Source organism: Myodes glareolus, chromosome 2 (assembly GCF_982192425.1).
Source record: "Myodes glareolus chromosome 2, mMyoGla1.1, whole genome shotgun sequence".
In the NCBI taxonomy this organism is placed as follows: Eukaryota; Metazoa; Chordata; class Mammalia; order Rodentia; family Cricetidae; genus Myodes; species Myodes glareolus.
Window position 1 is genome coordinate 52,637,905 of NC_142027.1, and position 19,779 is coordinate 52,657,683.

At 38.2% G+C, this 19,779-nt stretch overlaps 1 protein-coding gene across 5 annotated transcripts in view; it reads left to right on the forward strand.

Annotated features, from left to right (window-relative positions):
• Positions 1-2,546: 2,546 nt before the first annotated feature.
• Slc9c1 (solute carrier family 9 member C1) overlaps positions 2,547-19,779 on the forward strand; it is an 88,180-nt gene continuing 70,947 nt past the window's right edge. For 4 of the 5 annotated variants that reach the window (XM_087900445.1, XM_087900428.1, XM_087900432.1 and 1 more), the window contains exons 1-7: positions 2,547-2,641; positions 4,952-5,209; positions 6,448-6,548; positions 8,215-8,343; positions 9,208-9,373; positions 12,830-12,955; positions 18,019-18,180. In XM_087900445.1, the coding sequence (XP_087756571.1) occupies positions 5,062-5,209; positions 6,448-6,548; positions 8,215-8,343; positions 9,208-9,373; positions 12,830-12,955; positions 18,019-18,180 (832 nt within the window). In that variant the 5' untranslated portion in view covers positions 2,547-2,641; positions 4,952-5,061. Of the gene's footprint in view, positions 2,642-4,951; positions 5,210-6,447; positions 6,549-8,214; positions 8,344-9,207; positions 9,374-12,829; positions 12,956-18,018; positions 18,181-19,779 lie in introns of those variants that run through there. The other variant, XM_087900441.1, reaches the window with a different exon arrangement.

Sequence of the window (19,779 nt, forward strand, 5' to 3'; positions counted from 1 at the left end):
TCAGGACCCAGCAATTCCACTCTTGGGAATTTACCCAAGAGATGCCCTATCTTACTACAAAAGTATCTGTTCAACTATGTTCATAGCTGCACTATTTGTAATAGCCACGACATGGAAACAACCTAGGTTACCCTCAGTAGAAGAATGGTTAAAAAAGGTGTGGAACATATACACATTAGAGTTTTATTCAGCGGTAAAAAACAATGACATCTTGAATTTTGCATGCAAATGGATGAAAATAGAAGATGCTTTACTGAGTGAGGTAACCCAGACCCAAAAAGAGGAATATGGTATGTACTCACTCATAAGTGGATTCTAGCCATAGTTAAAGGTCTTTGAGCCTATTATTCGTGATCCTAGAGAAGCTAAATAAGAAGGTGAACCTGAAGAAAATCATATAGTTATCCTCTTGGATATTAGAAGTAGACAAGATTGCCAGCAAACTTGGGTGCACGGGGGGCGGGGTGGGGAGTGGAAGTAAGGGGAGATGGTTAGGGAGAGGGAGAGGGGGAGGATTGGGGATTGCTTGGGGGAATGAAAGGAGGGGAGGGAGGAAGGATGGTTATGGGACAAGGGAAGTAAATATCTCAACTAAGGGAGCCATTTTAGGGTTTGCAAAAGACTTGATTATGGAGGGGTTCCCAGGCCCAAGGAGAGGTCCCCAGATTGTTCCCTGGGCAGCAGAGGAGAGGGTGCCTGAACTGGCCTTGGCCCATAACCATACTGATGAATATTTTGCATGTCACCATAGAACCTTCATCTGGCGAAGGATGGAGATAGAGACAGAGACACATATTGAAACACCGGACTTAACTCCCTAGGTCCAAATGAGAAGCAGAGGGAGGCAGAACATGAGCAAGGAAGGCAGGACCAGAGGGAACCTTCATCCGATGATGGATGGAGATAGAGACAGAGACCCACATTGGAGCACTGGACTGAGCCCCCAAGGTCCAAATGAAGAACAGAAGGAGGGAGAACATGAAAAAGGAATTCAGGACCGCGAAGGGTGTGTTCACTCACTGATACAAGGGGACTGATCAAATGAGAGCTCACCAAGGCCTGCTGGACTGGGACTGAATAAGCATGTGATCAAACCGGATTCTCTGAATTTGGCTGACATGGGGGCTGACTGAGAAGCCATTGACAATGGTACTGGGTCTTGTTTCATCTGCATGGACTGGCTTTTAGGGATCCTGGTCTGTTTGGATGCTCACCTTTCTGGACCTGGAGGGAGGGAGGAGGAACTTGGACTTCCCACAGGGCGGGAAACCCTGACTGCTCTTGGGACTGGAGAGGGAGGAGGACAGAGAGTGGGGCGAGCGGCAGGGTATTGGGATGAGGGGAAGAAGTGGAAATTCTTATAAATAAATAAATAAATAAATAAATAAGGAAATTTGAAAAAAAAAAGGAATTACAGACCAATCTTCCTCATTAACATTGATGCAAGAAATACACAATAAAATACTGGTATACCAAATCCAAGAATATATATAAAAAAATCAGCTACCACAATCAAGTCAGCTTCATCCCAGAGATGCAGGAATGGTTAAACATACAAAAATATCTCAATACAATCAACCATATAAATAAACTGAAAAATAAAAAAACATATAATCATCTTATTAGACGCTGACAAAATTCAGCACCCCTTCATGATACAAAGTATGTATTTAAACATAATAAAAGCAACATACAGCAAGTTGACAGCCAACATCAAATTAAATGAAGAGAAACTCAAAGCAATTCCACTAATATCAGGAACAAGATAAGACTGTCTACTCTCTCCATATCTATTCAGCATAGTTCTTGAAATTCTAGCTAGAGAAATAAGACAACAAAAGGAGATCAAGGGGATACAAATTGGAAAGGAAGAAGTCAAACATTTGCTATTTGCAGATGATATGATAGTTTACATAATTGACCCCCAAAATTCTACCAGGGAATTCCTACAGCTGATATATATGGTCAGTAATGTGGCAGGATTCAAGATCAACTCAAAAAAATCAGTAGCCCTCCTATATACACAATAATACTGCTAAATAATTTCAATTAAATTACTATTTATATAAATTTGAAAAAATACCATTTATAGATTACCATTTCTGAAAACATCTTTACACTTGCCACAGAGTGACTGAGAAGCTACTTTCTCTGTCTATCTAGATTACATTTTTTTAAGATGCCGAGAACCAACGTCTTAAACCCGTGCTTCAAACCCCCAACCAGAAATCCTGCATTCAAAATATTTACAACCTCACCCTATACAGCAGTCTTCCACCTACTTGAATGCAGAGAAAACACTGTTCTTTAGGTTCCTGGCCTTAAACTCATTGCAACAGGTTAAATATACATAAGTAATACAGTTTCTTTTCACCGTGTCTTTTCACGGTTCCTTGTTGTTTTTTAAATAGCACAGTTTTATAGCTTTAAATGCCTTTAATAAACAGGAAAAGGATGCTGTTTTCATCAGCCAATCAGGTCAGGAGTTATGAAACTTCAGCCAATAGGTAAAGAGTAGGGGCGGAGCTTGGATCAAGTAACTGTCAGTGAGGTTGCAGTTGGTTTTGGACAGTTCTGGAGAGAGAGGAAGTTCCTGGCCTCCCCTCCTCACATTTTCCAGGACACTCCTGGGCTCTGGATGGTGAGAACCCTGTTGTTTCTCTTTCTAGAAGGTGATCTTTCCCATTGGTCCTTGGTCTCTACACAAAGTAAAGGTTATGAGAATTGAATATGGTCAGACTACATGGTCCAATCAAAAGAATATTGGAATATCTATTTGACAATATCAACACTGAATATTTGTCAATATTAATAATCTTTTTATAAACATAAACATAAACATAAAGAGGTTATTTCATTTAATAATATAAATCTATCTCTAATATAAGATAGGCATTTAATTCTCATAATTTTCATCTAAATGATAAGTGGTAATCTTAACTTTTATTTCACTAAAACTTAATAAGTAGTTTATCAGTTTTAAAATACTTCACAGTTTCTTTGAACACTTGTGAAAATGGATTTACATTGTTAACTTGTAGAGATAATTTCCTCCCATAATCCCTGTTATTTGGAGATGTCAATGGCATAAGGCTGGAACTACTTCTGAGACTTCTGTGAGTTCAAGACCAACTAGTGCTAAATAGTGAGACTATGTCTCAAACAAACAAACAAGCAAAACATGAGCAAAATTAGACAGAAATAAGATACTTGTGAAAGTCATGTGACATGGTGTCATTTACATAGGTCCACTCTCCCCCTAGATAAGATTTATTGAGAGACCTAGTGACAGAACTGTCCTTGATTCGCCCAGTTTATAGGGTAGTCTCATCTTATAGACCAACAGTTATCAACCTGCAGGTAATGATCCCTTTGGTGATCAAATGACCTTTTGATTGCCTAAACATCTGAGTATTGAATAATTACATTATAATTAATAACAATAGCAATATTATAGTTATGCAGTAGGAACAAAACTAATTTTATATTTGGGGTCACTATAACATGAGGAACTCTATTAGGGGGTCATAACATTCCAAAGGTTAAGAACCACAGTCATAAACCCTTTCCAAAGTGATCCAAAGTCCAGATCTTATAGGGAATTCTTTGCAGTATCATTTTACCTAGGTGGCCCATGGCTCCACAGAGCGAATAGTCACCCTAACTTCTACAGATAACAAAATTTGTTGACTTCAGATGTTGTCTGAAGTAACAGACAATTACTAATTGTAGGCATTTTTGTCACTAAACCTTATCAAAGTCAGAACTTGTCTATAAGACTGTAAACTGAATAGTTGTTGCCCATGGACCGGGACAGATGCAGTGGTTGTTAAATAGCTACATATTAAGTCACCTGGGACATCTAGGCGACCTCTGAACAGACTACTCTGTATCGTTATAACTCACTAGGGGATTTCAGAAAATAATCAATGCAGAGAGAGGGGTTACACTGACTGGGCAATTAAAGAGATCTGAAAACAAATTAATGGGTTGGAGAAAGCAGGCTTTGACACTTGCCAGACCTCTGTGTTTAGGGAGCCTGATCATGGAGTTTGTGCTCATGTGATCCACTCACTGAACATTGCCCAGAGGTCTAGTTAATGCTGATGATACAGTAACAGGGAGAAAGCATCAAACAGCATCCTTACAAGAAAATAAATTCGTCTCTTATAAAGAGAGCATAGAAATCCACTGTATGAAGTTCATGTGGGTGATTTGTCTTACTGTTTGCTTACACATATATTTCAATGTTAACAACATGCATATGTTAATTTATTTCAAAATATCGTTTGTAACCAGAAAAGTATACCGTGTATGTGTGTGTTTGTGTGTGTGTGTGTGTATTTGAGGTAGCAGGGGCATACGGAATCCTTGTCACATCCCACAAGGTATGATTTCTTGAAGGAAGTTAAAGACCTTTGTAAAACTGCCTTACCTAGGGAAGAGATAAGTTCTCTGTATGTGGCTATTGTTCATTGTTTTGAAGTCTTACCAGACTCCTGACCTGTGGGTGCTCCTCTTGTGATAAAAGAAAGCTCTAGTTTCTATCAGCATTGTCTATTATTGCTGTCTTGTTGGAATTATGATGCAAATGAAAATGCTCCTTCCCCACTGCAAACAGTTGGGTGAACCGAAAATGAATCTCTCAGTGTTGTGTTTGTAGATCTGAGTAAATTGCACTAGCTGAGGTTTCAGTGGTGACAGAAAGGTTAGGTGAAGAAACGTCCTGGGAAGGGGCACAGGTGCAAGGTGGGCAGTGACCAGGTAGCACTCAGCACTTTAAGAAAATCCATGGCATCATGGGCAAGCCCCCATCACCTGGGGATTGGGCTTTTCCGTTTCATTTCCGTTGGAAGCATCACAGAGAAGAGAGGCTTCCTTAATGTTCACAGACTGCAAGTGAGGACTTGAGATAATTAAGGGAGAAATATGTGATTTTCTTCTTTTTTAGCAATGCATTAGGAGGACACCAAGAAGAAAACGTGTATTTCCTTTGGTCGCCTCTGAGTTTTGCGGAGAGACATAGGATTGGAGGCAGACAGACTGTAATTAAACAAGAGGATGGAAGAAATTGCAGAGAATTTAACTACAACCAGAAGTGTCAAACTAAGTAGTGCATGGCTGGATCTTCTCAAAAGTGTGTTTCTGAGCACTCCTCAGGACCTCCCTGAAATCATCCTGATACTGTCTTTGATCTGTACTATTGGAGGTAAGCTTAAAAAGACCCTCTCCTTAGTCTAGTCTATGAATACATCTTGTAAACGCTATCATATAGAACTAAAGAAAGGACCTGTAATACTAGGAAATTAGAATTTTTATACCTACATTCATACATTTTCTGTAATATTTTCAACAGGAAGAAGCAATCCTCTGCCTTTGGGAAGAGATGTTTCATATCTGTCTTCAGTATATCTCGCCTCTGTCAGGTCTAAGGCACTCACAGCACAATTACTACTAGGTCATAACTTAGCTTACAGTAACTAATATGATTTAAGGATATAGACAGAAGGATCAAAGGTGAAAATAGAAGGATTGAAATTTTTTTGTAAATATAAAAGCCCATATCTAGCTTTTATGAAGAAAAAGGAGGAGAAAGAAATGCAAGGAGAAGGAGGAGGAGAAGGAGGAGGAGGAAGAAGAGGAAAAGGAGGAGGAGGAGGAGAAGAGGGAGGAGGAGGAGGAGGAGGAGGACGAGAAGGAGAAGGAGGAGGAGGAGGATAAGGAGAAGGAGAAGAAGACCATGACTATGACGACTATAGAAACTGGAAACAGTGTTTTTCTTCACTTCCGTTAACCTCTTTGGAGATTATACTAAATAATAAGAAAACAAAGTAAATAGAAGAAAATGTTCTGATTCTATCAGACTTTCAGATGCTGTCTTTTCACAGAAATGGCAAACAAATCTCGGAAATCTACTATTTACTTTGGTCTTTCCTGTGTATACTCTGTAGCTAGTAATGATTAACCAGGATTTTTATGTAATTAGGACAAGTAGTTTCATTTTCCATTACTAGTAATAAAGAACTAGAATTCTTACTATTGGGTAAATTTTAACTAAGTTCTTTTTGTTCCTAAACCAGAGAATGGTTTTGTTAGAGTTAATTACCTTTTATTGCAGAATTGCATGCTACACCAATATGGTTCATAGTGGTTATAAAAAAATTACAAATTTATCAGTACTAACACAAGAATTAGTGGCTTCTAGGAATATTTAACTAAAGTCTCTAAAGAAATGCAATCCACCATAAGAGTTGTAAAGCAGAAATTTGATAAATTAATGATCACATGGATATTATATCTTTAAGCATGAGAGAGGGTCTCGATCATATGCAAACAGTAAATTAGTAGTAGATACCATTCTACTTCCTTGGTATTAAGTCATATAACACATAATAGTCCACAAATTTGATATCACATTGCCTATCAGTAACAAATATACTTTTGCAGCATTTTTGAACATGCACCTGAAAGACTTTCCAATTCCTCTTCCTGTGATACTGTTTTTAATTGGATGCTGCTTTGAAATTCTAAGTTTTGCATCTACCCAGGTATGTATAATAAGTGAATAGGAGCACTATATCTTAGAATTACATAAATGTAAAGAAGGCTAAAGAATCATCTCTTTCCCACGTTAAAAAGGAAAGAATGTTTGTAGTGTAGAAAAATAGCAGTGCTGAAAGAACAGAGTCCGCAGTCTGCACGCATGGAGGTATTTAGAAGTGCGTCTGTGCAGTTACAGAAGAAAGAGCAATTTCGCCAGTAAGATAGGAATTTAGGGAAATCTGGAGTTGCTAAAATACAATTTTGGTAGTAAAATAGATTCTGATAGTGATCCAATAATGTTGCTTTAGTTTAAAAAAATGTTTAGTAGATTTTTGTATAACGTATGCTCGTCTCTAAGGCTGCTTATTGTAGCCTTTTCCTTGAAATGGAAATGACAAAGACAAACTAGATTTAGACAAGAAAGTGACAGCATTAGAAGCTGTTGGGATTTTGTAGACAGGAGAGAATACTTACTAGAAGGAAGGTAGACTGCATTCCTGACACATTAAATAGTGCCTTGATCCAGGAATTTGTGGTAAAGCTTTTTTTTCTCTAAGAGGCCATAATGTAAAATGGTTTACATTGGGCAGGTCCCATGATCTCTGGTCCTGCGACTGAACTCTGACGTGGTGGCTCAAAAGCAAGCCTGCTCAACACGCAAAGGAAAAGGCACAGCTGGATCTCACCCAGCATGTATTAAATGCGGGTTTAGCCCAAGGGCTGTATTTAACCAATGCCTACTTTCGTCGGTCACTCCAGTGGGTGTGGGACCTGGGTTGAAAATGATGGACTTTCTCAGATATAGGCTGTAATGTTAAGAGAGACTGTCTATCCATGTAAGAACAAAAACCAAATTATTGTTCACAACCTAATCACAATTTTGACATAAATACAATCTTAAGTACTTCCAAAGATCCCTCCAAGGGAAGATATCTTGTGTCATGAACTGTGCCTGTCTACGTTAGTATTAGGCAAGCTAATAAGTCGGCTTGCCATAGTTTCAACTTTCAAGAAAAAGCACAGAAGTGGGCCAGAGATAAAAGATTTTCACAGCAACAGCAGTAATGGGAATATTTAGCCTGTGCCTGTTCTCAAAACTCTGATAGGTGAAAGCCACACAGGGCAGGTAAAATCTGTGCATGAGGTAGGCTGCACTACAAAAGAAACAAGAACAGAATGAATGCCCCTGATCCAAACTGCTGGTGCCAGCTAGCATCAGGGGAAACACCATGAGTTATTTCACTACTCACATGAACTTTCTCCTCTCTGTTCTGGCTATCTTTTCATTATTTAATAGATAGTGACTACATACAGCTATTTGTAGCTTCTGGGTCTTCATAGGGTGACTTATTCATTTTTTGATTCCTATGTATGAAAAATCACTTACTTGAAATACTTTCTCTCTCTTTTGTACCTTCAAATCCACTATGTCTTCTTTACTGCCTGCGTCAATATGGTTCCTCTGTCTGCTCTCTGTAAAGAGCTTAGGGATGTGAGTCAGCTTTCCTCTGTTAGCTTTTTCCATCTGCCACTCAGATGGAAAGTTCTGAACACTCAACAGAGTAAGACTTTAGCCCTCATATCATCTCTGTTGTGAGAGAAGGACCTCTGGCATGTATTGTATGCTAGCAAAGAATGGATATATGTGAATAACCAATTTTCTATTACTAGATCCAGATATATGCAGATGCCATACAGTGGATGGATCCAGAAATGTTTTTTGGTATATTTACTCCAGTAATTATTTTTAATGTCGCATTTGACATGGATATATATATGTTCCAGAAGTTACTATGGCAGGTAATCATTCTGCTCTTGTATTACTATCCATTCATGAACCATGCTAATTTTTTTCAAATTATAAAAATGTTTTGTTCCAAAATAGAAAATAAAGAAGAGTGGGAAAGGATAGGATATCAAAGTGGTAAAATCAGCTTTGTATCTATAATATATATACATAAATATGTATATTGGTAGTATTATAGCATATTGGTAGCTCTGGAAAAAAATCATGGAGAACAAGAAACAATTCTGACTATTTTACTGGCAGAATTTCATACCAATCATCATTTTAGCTTTGGGAATCTGTAAGCATGGGATTATGAAGTCTATTGTCTCAAGGAAGAAAGAATTTGATGAGAAATGTGTGGCTTTAAATCCCTACCACCTAACATTACAACTTCAAGAACAGGAAAGGGTCACAGGGAGACTTACAGAAGCAGTTGTAACCCAAATCTCAGTGGCTTCTTAGGACCAGGAGGCGAGGGCTGTATTAAGGGAAGACACTGAGAGAAAGCACATCTGACTACAAGCGGTGCACACACATCTTCCATACTATCAGAATAGTTTTGTGTAAACACCAACAGAAGCAATGCATTTATTTGAACACAAAACCAGGCACCCGGAGTTCAGACAAATGACCAGGAGGCATGGAGGAAGGGGGAGCAGTAGCAGCAGGGAGCACATTGGGAAAGTGGTTTTGGTTGACCCAGAGGATCTCTGCTCAGCCACTCTCTGTATAGCTGTTGAGGTGGGGGTGGAGGGGGTTGCTCCAGCAAAGTGAGCCCTGAGGGCCACACTAATAGCCAGTTCTGTTTGGTCTTCTGCTTTTCAAAACAGAATGCAGAAGCAATCTGATTTTCTAACCACCAAATGTCTTTGCAGATACTCTTAATTACAATCCCTGGATTTGTGATGAATTATACCTTAATACTTTGGTATCTGCAATCTGTGAATAAATTGGATTTGAAGAGATTCCCCTGGTTATTATTTTCAGCTGTTCTTATAAGTTCAGATCCCATGCTGACCTCAGCCTCCATCAGAGACCTTGGTAGGTATCCCTTTCTCTTCTTTTTCCTTTCCTACACTGAGGGCATATTTTGCGGTTTACTCATTTTCATGTTAAGATCCTTTGTTAGAGATGGATTTTCACCACCTGTGGTGGTGTGAGTTACTGCAGGATATGGAGGACTGGCAAATATTCTGCAACTAATGTTTAGGACAGCAGGAAAGGCCAATGGTGAGCTCATGCTGCATCTAAAACAAGCAGTCTCCCATCATGGGCTAAGGTAATAAGCCCATAATAAGGTAAGCAGTTACCTTGCACTGACAGAGGGGTTTGGGCCATCATTACCTTTTGCTCAATATCCCGTGCTCTTTAAGACAGCCATTAGGACGATGACGTAAAACAGACAGTCATTAGGACGATGACATAAGACGGTCATTAGGACGATGATAAGATAGTCATTAGGATGATGACATAAGACAGTCATTAGAACAATGGCGTTTAAAATGCCTTTGTGTCACTGTTGCCATCAATCAAAAGCCAGAAGAAGGGAAAACAATAACATCACCAGTTATAGTATTATTGTGGCAAATACTATTTTAGGATGGGCAAATTTATATTTAGATGTAAAATTATTCAGAAGTTACAGCATTCAGAAAAGCAGAATAATCCAGAGTAGGGTTTTTTTCTTTTTAAAAGAAAATGACCCAGTTTCTCTCTCTATTCACTTTTAAATGTTGGGCACTAGAAATTTTATTTTAGATAGAATATGCTTGAATTGTGTGTACCCCCATGCACACTAAGAACACAACATGCGCTTGTCAACTTCATTTCTACTCTATGGCTAAAGAAATGGAACAGGAGTGCTGTTAGCAAGTAGAAATAGATATAGGAGATATATCAAATATACATAAATGTGAAGCTGAGTCATTAAGACAAGGAGATTAAGATGGTAAAAGGAGAGTATATTTATTTGTATGTATTTGTTTTGTGGTACCAAGAATGGAATCAGGTTTTCAACATGCTAGGCAAGTGTTCTGTCATTGTGCTATACTATATCAAGTGAGACTTTAAAAGAAGAAAATTCTTAGGTAGATGGTACACACCTGGATTTCCAGAATATAGGAAACTGAAGCAGAGAGAGCATGAGTTCAAGGCCAACCTGAGCATCATAAAGAGACCCACATTAAAATGCCATCATGAGCCATTGGTTCTCCTCTTCTTTACACTCTCCCTCCAAGGTCCTACCTTTTGGAGATTTCATCATTCCAGAACTTTTCTAGTCAAAAGACTCAGTTTTTTGGGCTTTGAAAAACCAATTCTGCAGTTATTTTAATCTTAAAATTTTATAATCTAGTATTTCCCTGCACTTTTCTTGTCTTTTAAAAATTGCAATAATCTTATTGATGTACCTGGGAAGGCAAATCTCATAAATACTGAGCATCTTGCCGAATTACTTTTGGAATTTTATTGCTCTTCTAACTTTGTGTTTTTCAAAAAATAATTGTAATGGTATTTTTCTCTTATAAAAAACTTTGCTTGGTCTTATAAAACGAGATTTTGTGCTTGTGAGTACATGTGTATGTGCAACTGAGGTACGTATGGGCATGTGCCCATGGAAGCCCTGAGAAGAACCTCAGAAATCATCTGCCTGATTGTTGCTCACCACCTTTGAGGCAGGGTATTTAATTAACCCAGTGCTCACTGATTAGGCTTGGCTGACTGGTCAGGAAGCTGGGAACTGACTGTCTCCCTTACCTTTCCTTGTGCTGGGATTGCAGGTGCATGCCACTACAGCAGACATTTCACATGGGTTCAGGGGATCCATCTCAGGTACTCAGACTTGAACACAAGCAGCTCACTGAGTATGCTCTGTTTCTATCCTCCAAATAGTTTAAAACTCCATAAATATGTTCTTTGGTTTTTGTAATTCTATAAGTCATATATAATTGTACATTATTCAGAAGAAAATCCCCTTAGGATGGAGAGCCCATGTCCGCAGAGGACATGAACAGTACATTGTCTTGAGTTCTTTTTCTTTCCTTAAGTCCAAATTTGTTGTTCATTCAAATACAGCCACGATTTGCTGAGATAGCTCTATTTTATAAACTACAGTAATTATACAACAGTAGGTACTACTGGTTAATGAACACTCCAAATGTGGTGACTTAAAGCAATTGCTGCTTATTATTTTTCACGGGCATGGGAGTTTTGAAACTATAAACAAGGCTTGCTGATCTCGGCTAGGTTACTCACTAACCTACAGCCAACTGACAGATGAGCATCTTGGGACCACGGCTCCTCCACACACCTCCAGCTTTTCTGTAGTATCACTGGGAGGGGACACTGCCATGATGGTTACTGGTGTGCAAAAGAAAGGAGGCAGAAGTCTCTGTTTCCACCAATCTGGTAACCACATAGACTGGATCTTCTTGTGTAGTGCTAGAACGGTGATTCTCAACTTTTGAGGGTGAAATGACAGGGATCAGCTAAGACCGTTGGAAAACAGACAGTTGCATTATGATTCATAACAGTAGCAAAATGACAGTCACGAAGTAGCATTGAAAATAATTTTTTGGTTGGGGGTCACCACAGCATGGGGAACTGTGTTAAAGGGTCACAGCATTGGGAAGGTTGAGAACCACTGTGTTAGAGAAATAGGCACAGCTATCAGGAGAGCAAGGAACTGGAGCATTCATATAAGTTGTGAAGTTGTCAGAGAAACAGGGCTTTTTGTCTATTAGCAAACTGATCATGGGTAGATTATGAATGCAGTCATAAGACAAGAATTTTCCTGAAAGGAATGTTTCTTCTAGGAAATGACCTGTGGCTCACAAATCACAAAAGATGCTCAGACTTAGAATCTTAACAATACTATCATGTTTAATGACAATGGGAATGTATAACTGATAAGATACTTAAACTTAGAACCTCATGACAAATAGATGAAAATTAGGATGAAAGTAGGTCATAACCGAATGTTCTTTGCCCGTGGAACTTGATTTCTAATGCCATTAAAAAGAATACATGAAAAAGTCAGCCGGTTTTTAATATTATCTAAACAAATAACTTAATATTTTACTTCAATTCTGGGTTATAAGTCCTTTGTCTATGATTTTACTTTACCTTTCTGTCATCATTTCATCTCACCTTAGATACAAATGAATTATAAGGAATTGACTTATAATTGGCTTATCTATGTAAGTCAAGTGATTGAATTCCTTACATTGATAGATTTCATGATGTCACCAATGCTTTGAAAGAAAGCATAAGCTCTCAGGTAAAATTATCTGATTTACATATACATAATTAAGTGTAGTTAAGTTAGTATTTGATTAAGATGATAAAGACTAGCTGCTGATAAATAATTAAATTTACTTTTTTTTCCAACATGACAATAGTTTAGGTGACACAAATCCATGATAAAGAATATCCTTCTGCATGATAATGCAATTATATTCTTAAATATTGATGAGATTTTCTCTTCTTTGACATATGTAGGTCTTTCTAGAAGCCTCACAAATTTAATTAATGGAGAGAGTCTAATGACTTCAGTTATATCTTTGATTGTATATACTGCTGTTGTGAGGGTCAACTTCCAGTCAAAACACATGAACCATACCCTAGGTAAGGACATGCTTCCAACTTCTTAAAATAGGAATTGTTATTTTGAATGTGGTCATGAATGTTTTATCTTATGATAAATTATGCTTATAGAAAGTATTAAATTGGCTTGGCTTGTTGATGTGACCTTTACTTAGCATGTTCTTTCTTCATGTTGCGACTGCTGTGGTTTGGGGTGAAACTCCCATGAGGCCCTTTGTAAGAGCAGCTTTCGCTGGTCTCAACAACAATGTGATGGGATTTCGTTATTACATTGCTGTCATTTTTTTTCCTACGGTGTAGTGTCCCACCCTCTACCCCCTCCAAAAAAACAAACAAACAAGAAAAGAACTTAGAAGACAAGCTAATAGTGCGTCCAGTTACAGAAAGAAAAAGCAGCTCATTTTTCCTCTGCCTTGGCACAATCTCCTAAGAGTTTCACTAAAGGAGAAAAGTGAGCTACTCATTCACCTCCAGAAGCGGGAGTAGAGCTCGGGAGCAGTGACTGCCATGTGTGCCCTAACTCTCCAACACAGCTTTTACACATCACAAGTGCGTCTGTCCCCTCACTGTATCATATACATATGTGTGTGTAGAATAAATAACAGATATGCGTTATAATGGATGATAAATGGTACAGCCATGCAATTATCACAGAAGACAAGAAATCTAATGATTCCAACACTCCACAGCTTCTTAGTGCTCATTTCTGATCAAAATCTAGAATACTGATCTCAATATGTAGTCTCTGAATCAGTGGGAAGTGGGAGAAAGAACTCCACAGGCCTCCTGAAAGATTTCCATGACTAAAAATATTTTCATAAAAATATTTAAGAAGGTAGTTTCCTTTTATTGTATCAGCTTTTGTACAGATTTGGGGAAAGCAATGAAAGCAAACTTCTGAAGACATTAGCACACACTGTGCCACTCACTGGGTTCTGAGGCCCTCGGTGGTGTGGTCCTAGTTCAGTATGTGGTGTCTTAAAGAGAGTAGTCTCCAATAGGCTCAGATAGTTGAATGTTTAGTCCCTAACTGGTGGATTGTTTAAGGAAAAATTAGAAGATGTGGATATGAACAAAGGGTTTACAAGATTCCTAATTGTGTTCTGTTGAAATATGATCCTTCTAAAATCCCCCATCTTAGAAATGAAGGAAAATCCCAACTGATCTTTCCGAGCTCACCAGTAGAGCACATCCCTTTTTTCTTTTTATAAAGATTTTACGTATTTTTTTCCCTTTACTGAAAATAGGTTTTTTTCTCACATAATACTAGTCACAATTACCACTCCTTCTACCCTTCCCTCTTTCTCCCCACCTCCCTTCCCATCTGACGCCACTCCCTTTCTGTCTCTCATTAGAAAATAACAGTCTTTTAAAGGATAGTAATAAAATATAATAAGATAAAACAAAAACTAACACATTGGAATTAGACTAAAGAAGCCGAAAGAAGGAAAAGAGCCCAAGAGAAGGCACGAGAATCAGATACACACATCCAGAAATACCATTAGAACACTAAACAAGGAGCCATAATATATTTTCAGGGGACCTGATACAGACCCATGTAGGCCCTGGAGTATTGTATCTATGAATTCATATATGCAATGATCATGTTGATCCAGAGGGTCTTGTTTTCCTTGTTTCCTCCATTCCCTCTGGCTCTTAAACTCTGCCTCCGCTTCTACAGGGTTTTCCCAGCCATGATGGAAAGGATTTAATGGAGACATCCCATGAACATCTGGGTATTTCAAGGTCTCTCACTCACTGCATAATGTCTGACTGAGGAACTCTGTATTTATTCTCATTTGGTGTAGGAGGAAGTATTTCAGATGGCGAATGAACATGCACTGATCTATGAGGATGGCAGAATATCATTAGGAGTTATTTTATTTCATTGCTCTTTTTAAATTCTAGGTCCCTGGGATATCTAGCCTCGGATTCTTGGTCACTCAGGCATTGTTGGATGTGGGTTCCATCTCATGAAGTGGACCTTTAGTCAAATCAGATGTTTGTTGGTTATTCCCATGAGCTTTATGCCACTATTGCCCTGACATATCTTGCAGCCATGGCAACATTTTGATCAAAGAAAAAGCCCAAATCTTAAACATTATTACCAAGCACTGCAAAAATTCTATGGCATGTGGTGAGAATTCTCAGCAGAAGAATTCAAAATAGCTGAAATACACTTAAAGAATTGTCCGACACCCTTAGTCAACAGGAAAATGCAAATCAAAATGACACTATGATACTATCCTGCACCTGTCTGAATGGCTAAGATCAACAACACTAATGGCAGCTTATATTGGAGAGGGCACAGAGCAAGGGGAACACTCCATCACTGCTGGTGGAAGTGCAAACTTGTGCTTTGCAAATCAATATGGCAGTTTCTCAGGAGGGCACATTCTTATGGAGTATACGCAACCTCATATTTCTCTATTCCAACCAATCTCTATCTTGCTTGTTTATCGCAAAGAAACACAAAAATTATGTATAGAAATATATAACGAAGAATAGCTTTCAGGAAGAGAAAACAAACAGATAGTCCAATAATAATTAGTCAATCTGTTTGATAGGCCAACAAAATGTAAGGGATTGATCAGACAGAGACTCTGTATTCATTCCTTCTGTGTTGCTCTGCCTAAACACCTGACAGAAACAGTATATAGGAGGAACGGTGGATTTTGGCTTGTGGTTTCAGATGGTTACAGTATGTTACAATGGGAAAACATGGGGGACTGATAAAGTAAGCAATGGATGGAGCCAAGATGGAGCCAAGCAATGGAGAAAGGAGCCAAGATTTACCTCTAGTGGCTTACTTCAGCCAGCAAGACCCCCCACCTCCTGAAGGCCCTACAGCTCCCAAAACAGTGCCACAAATCTGGGAAACAAAGTTCTAAACATGCCCATATGGGACATTTGAGAACCTAATCATAACAGGCTCGGAAGCATATTCTTTTCTTGTACCTACGCTATTACATCAGCTCTAGAATGACTGTTCCATGAGTCTGGAACTTCCTGGTCCTTGATCATTCTTGGATCTCCAAGATTGCACCATCTGACCAAAGAAACTCTCCAAGTGACCAAATGTGACCTGTAATGCCTGTAATGTTTACTGCATGCACAAGTATGTATATTAGTGTGTGTGTGTGTGTGTGTGTGTGTGTGTGTGTGTGTGTGTGTGTGTGTGTGTTCAGGTCGTATTTTGATATTTGTCTTTCTGTGTGTCAGCGTCTGCTTTTTTTCACTTAGCTTGTCTTTTTGGTGAACCCATATTCACCAAATGTGATGGTGTGGATGATAGAATTTCTTTGTAAAGGCTGAATATTTTCCCATGTAGATATATACCAAATAATTCTAATTTTTTTGTTTTAGTTTGATTTAGTTTTTGTTTTTTTGGAGGGGGAGAGTTGAGACAGGATTCAGAGAATAGCCCTGGCTATTTTGGAACTCACTTTTTAGACCAGGCTCGTCTCAAACTCATGGAGATCCACCTGCCTCTTCCTTGTAAGTGCTAGGATTAACTTGTGTGCTACCACGACTGTGATTCAAATGTTCAGACATTAAGTTTTTTTTCCATACCTTGGAAAGATATATTTGCAAGTTCAGGGCTGGTAAGAGGGCTCAGTGAATAAAAGAGTTTGACACATAAGCTTAGTGACCTGATTTTTTTTTATTTAAAACAATCTTTTTTTTTATTTTACATGCCAGTCCAAGTTCCCTCTTCCTACCCTCCTCCTGCTCTCTCTACCTTCCCATGACCTGAATTTAATCCCTAAAAGTGACATAAAGGTGGAAGGAGAGAACTAACACTGCAGAGTTGCTCTCTGACCTCCATATGCATGTTGCATATATTTACATGCATATATACGCATTAATGATAGTGATAAAGATAATGATGGTGGTGATGCTGCTGCTGATTAAGATGAAGATTATAATAATAAATTTAAGTGGACAAAGGGTTTGTGGTATTTTTAATGAACATGCCACCCCCCCCAGGCTCATATTTTTGAATGCTTGGTCCCTAGTCAGTGGATTGTTTCAGAAGGATTAGGAGTTATGACCTTGCTGTAGGAAGTGTGTCACTGGGAGTAGACTTCGAGGTTTTAAAAGTCCACACCAGAATCATTCTCCCTCTTTCTGCCTGCTGCCTGCAGAGCAGGATATAAGTTCTTAGCTGCTGCTCCAGCACCTTGCCTACCTGCCACCATGCTCCCCTCTGAAACTGTAAGCAGCACTCAATTAAATGCTTTCTTTTATAAGTCGCCTCAATCATGGTGTCCCTTCACAGCAACAGAAGAATAACAAAGACAGAGCTGAACAGACAGTTCTCAAAGGAAGATATACAAATGTACAATAGGCATGTGAAAACACTCAGCCAATTGATGTCATAATTATCGAAATACAAACAAAACACACAATATCACCTCAAACCTATTGAAATGACAGCCTATTTGTAAAAACAAAGAAGCACAGGACGTGGGGCTGGAGACAACACCCGGTAGTCAAGAACGTTGACTGTCCTTCCAGAGGGCCTGAGTTTTACTTCCAGCACCCACACGCTGGCTCACAACCATTCACAACACTAGATCCAACACTTTTGGCTCTCTCAGGCACCATCACACACATGGTGCATAGACATGTATGGAGCCAAAACATACAATAAAATATTCCACTTAAAATACTGAAATATGTTTAGAATTATTTCTTTTATTTTACTTTTGAGATTATAATATCATTACATCATTTCCTCATTCCCTCCATACAAATAGTCTTACTCAGACTGAGCCGGTTGTATTTGTGTATATAGAAAAAAATTCATTTCAAGGGAAAGCCTTAAGAGATGTTGGTGAGTGTGTGAAGAAAGGGTGACCCCTGTGCAGAAACTAAGTCAGTCATGGGAAATGGTAAACTACAAACAGGACTAACATGCAGGAAACTCGGGGTCTTGAAGGGGAGTCTGTACTTCAGTGTTCATTACAGCAATGAGCTAACGGTAATAAGGACAAAAAGAAAAATTGATTAGAGCATCATTTAAGGTGAAGGCCAGGAGGCTTCTATTAACAGTTTTCCATTTCTCTCTTTTCCCATAGCCCATAACATCGTGTCTACAGCTTGGGCGTATGTTTTCGAAAGCTTCCTATTTGGAATCCTGAGCACGAAGCTGATCCAGCTATGGATGTCTACCATTTTTGGGGATGATATCAATCACATCATTTTCATTTTTTCAGTTTTCTACCTCATCTTTTACATTTGTAAGTGGGAGAGTCCATGCTTCACATTAAATTACATAGATGGTTCAATGTAAAAAATGTGAATACCTGCGCAAAGAGAACAGTGTACCCAGATACAGAAAACAAACACAAAACACAGAGAAATATGATAAAACCACAGTTGTAATATTTTATTATACCTTTCCTATAGAATTTCATAACCAATTGTACAAAAGGTATGAGTAAAAAGTAAGTTAAATGCTTGTGCTATAAGATATATAAATAATTTTCTTTACCAGAACAGACTGTGGACCCTCTATAGAGATACTATGCCCTCCATATCTGGAAATTTTGATTATTTTACATTAACAGAAATTTATAAACTATCAACCTTTAAATTTAGGGGGCCTGGACCAATACAGAAAAATACAAAATTACTAAGATCTATATAATTTGAATAAATTGCAATGAAGAAACATTTCTGTTTAGAAATTTGAAAATAACCATATTACTCTCATGTCAGCGAAGGGAAAAACACAATCTTAAGAAATTCCAACTAATCAGTCTGTTGTATTGAGCCGATTATGATGTTAAAAAGTGATAGGATCAAGTTAATGAACTAAAACATTGAAGGATGATCAGTCAGGTGATGTACATTCCATGTGTATTACTGTAAATATATACAGTTAAGTTCTTATAAAAATGAATTCCAACAATGCAGTCTCCCCTAATATCATCTGAAATGTAAGCATAGCCAGAAGTAGGAGTTACACACATGCATGCATATGTACACACACACACATACACACACACACACACACACACACACACACCTCTAAACTTTCAAATTTAGACATCTCAGTTGGCATTTAGGAAAGAGAGTGCTAGAACAGAATTTTTTTAAGATAAGAGACAGAAAAAAATATATACATAACACAAAATTTCCTTCATCATGATCTGCATCAATGTGCCCATAATCATGTTTAAAGCGGGAATCAGTAATATTTTCCTACCTTGGCTGTCACCTAACAAGTTCTATTTGTCCTGAACTTGATCTTCTCAAAGTAACGATGTCAAGTTTTTTTATTTCATAATTCAAACGTGGTAAACTCGGTACTGGAGAGATGGCACCCATAGAGTGCTTCACAGCTATCTGTAACCCCAGATGCCCTCTTCTGGCCTCCTCAGGCACTGCATGCACATGGTGCACATGCATACAGGCAAAACACCAGTATACTTAAATAAAAAGTTGTAAATACTGAATTAAAGTGTTTGCTTCTAAAATGTTTCTGTTTACATTTCTGAGACAAAACTCTAAAACATGGAACTTAAGATCTAGGCATGAAGACTCAATGCTGTAGAAAAAATATTAATTTCATTAAATTAAATTTTAACCATAATTCAAATCAAATTAATAGCACTCTTTTAGTCTTGGGACCTGGTATTTTACAAAAGTATTTATAAAAATGAGTGTATATCTGGGAATCGTGGTGGATTCCTGCTATTCTAGAACTTGGAAGATGAAGGCAAGAGAATCAGGAGTTCAAGGTCATCCTCAGCTATGTACTAAGCTGGATGCCAGCCAGGATGCCTCAGGAGACTACATCAAAGAAAAAACATAAATATATAAAAGTAGGCACT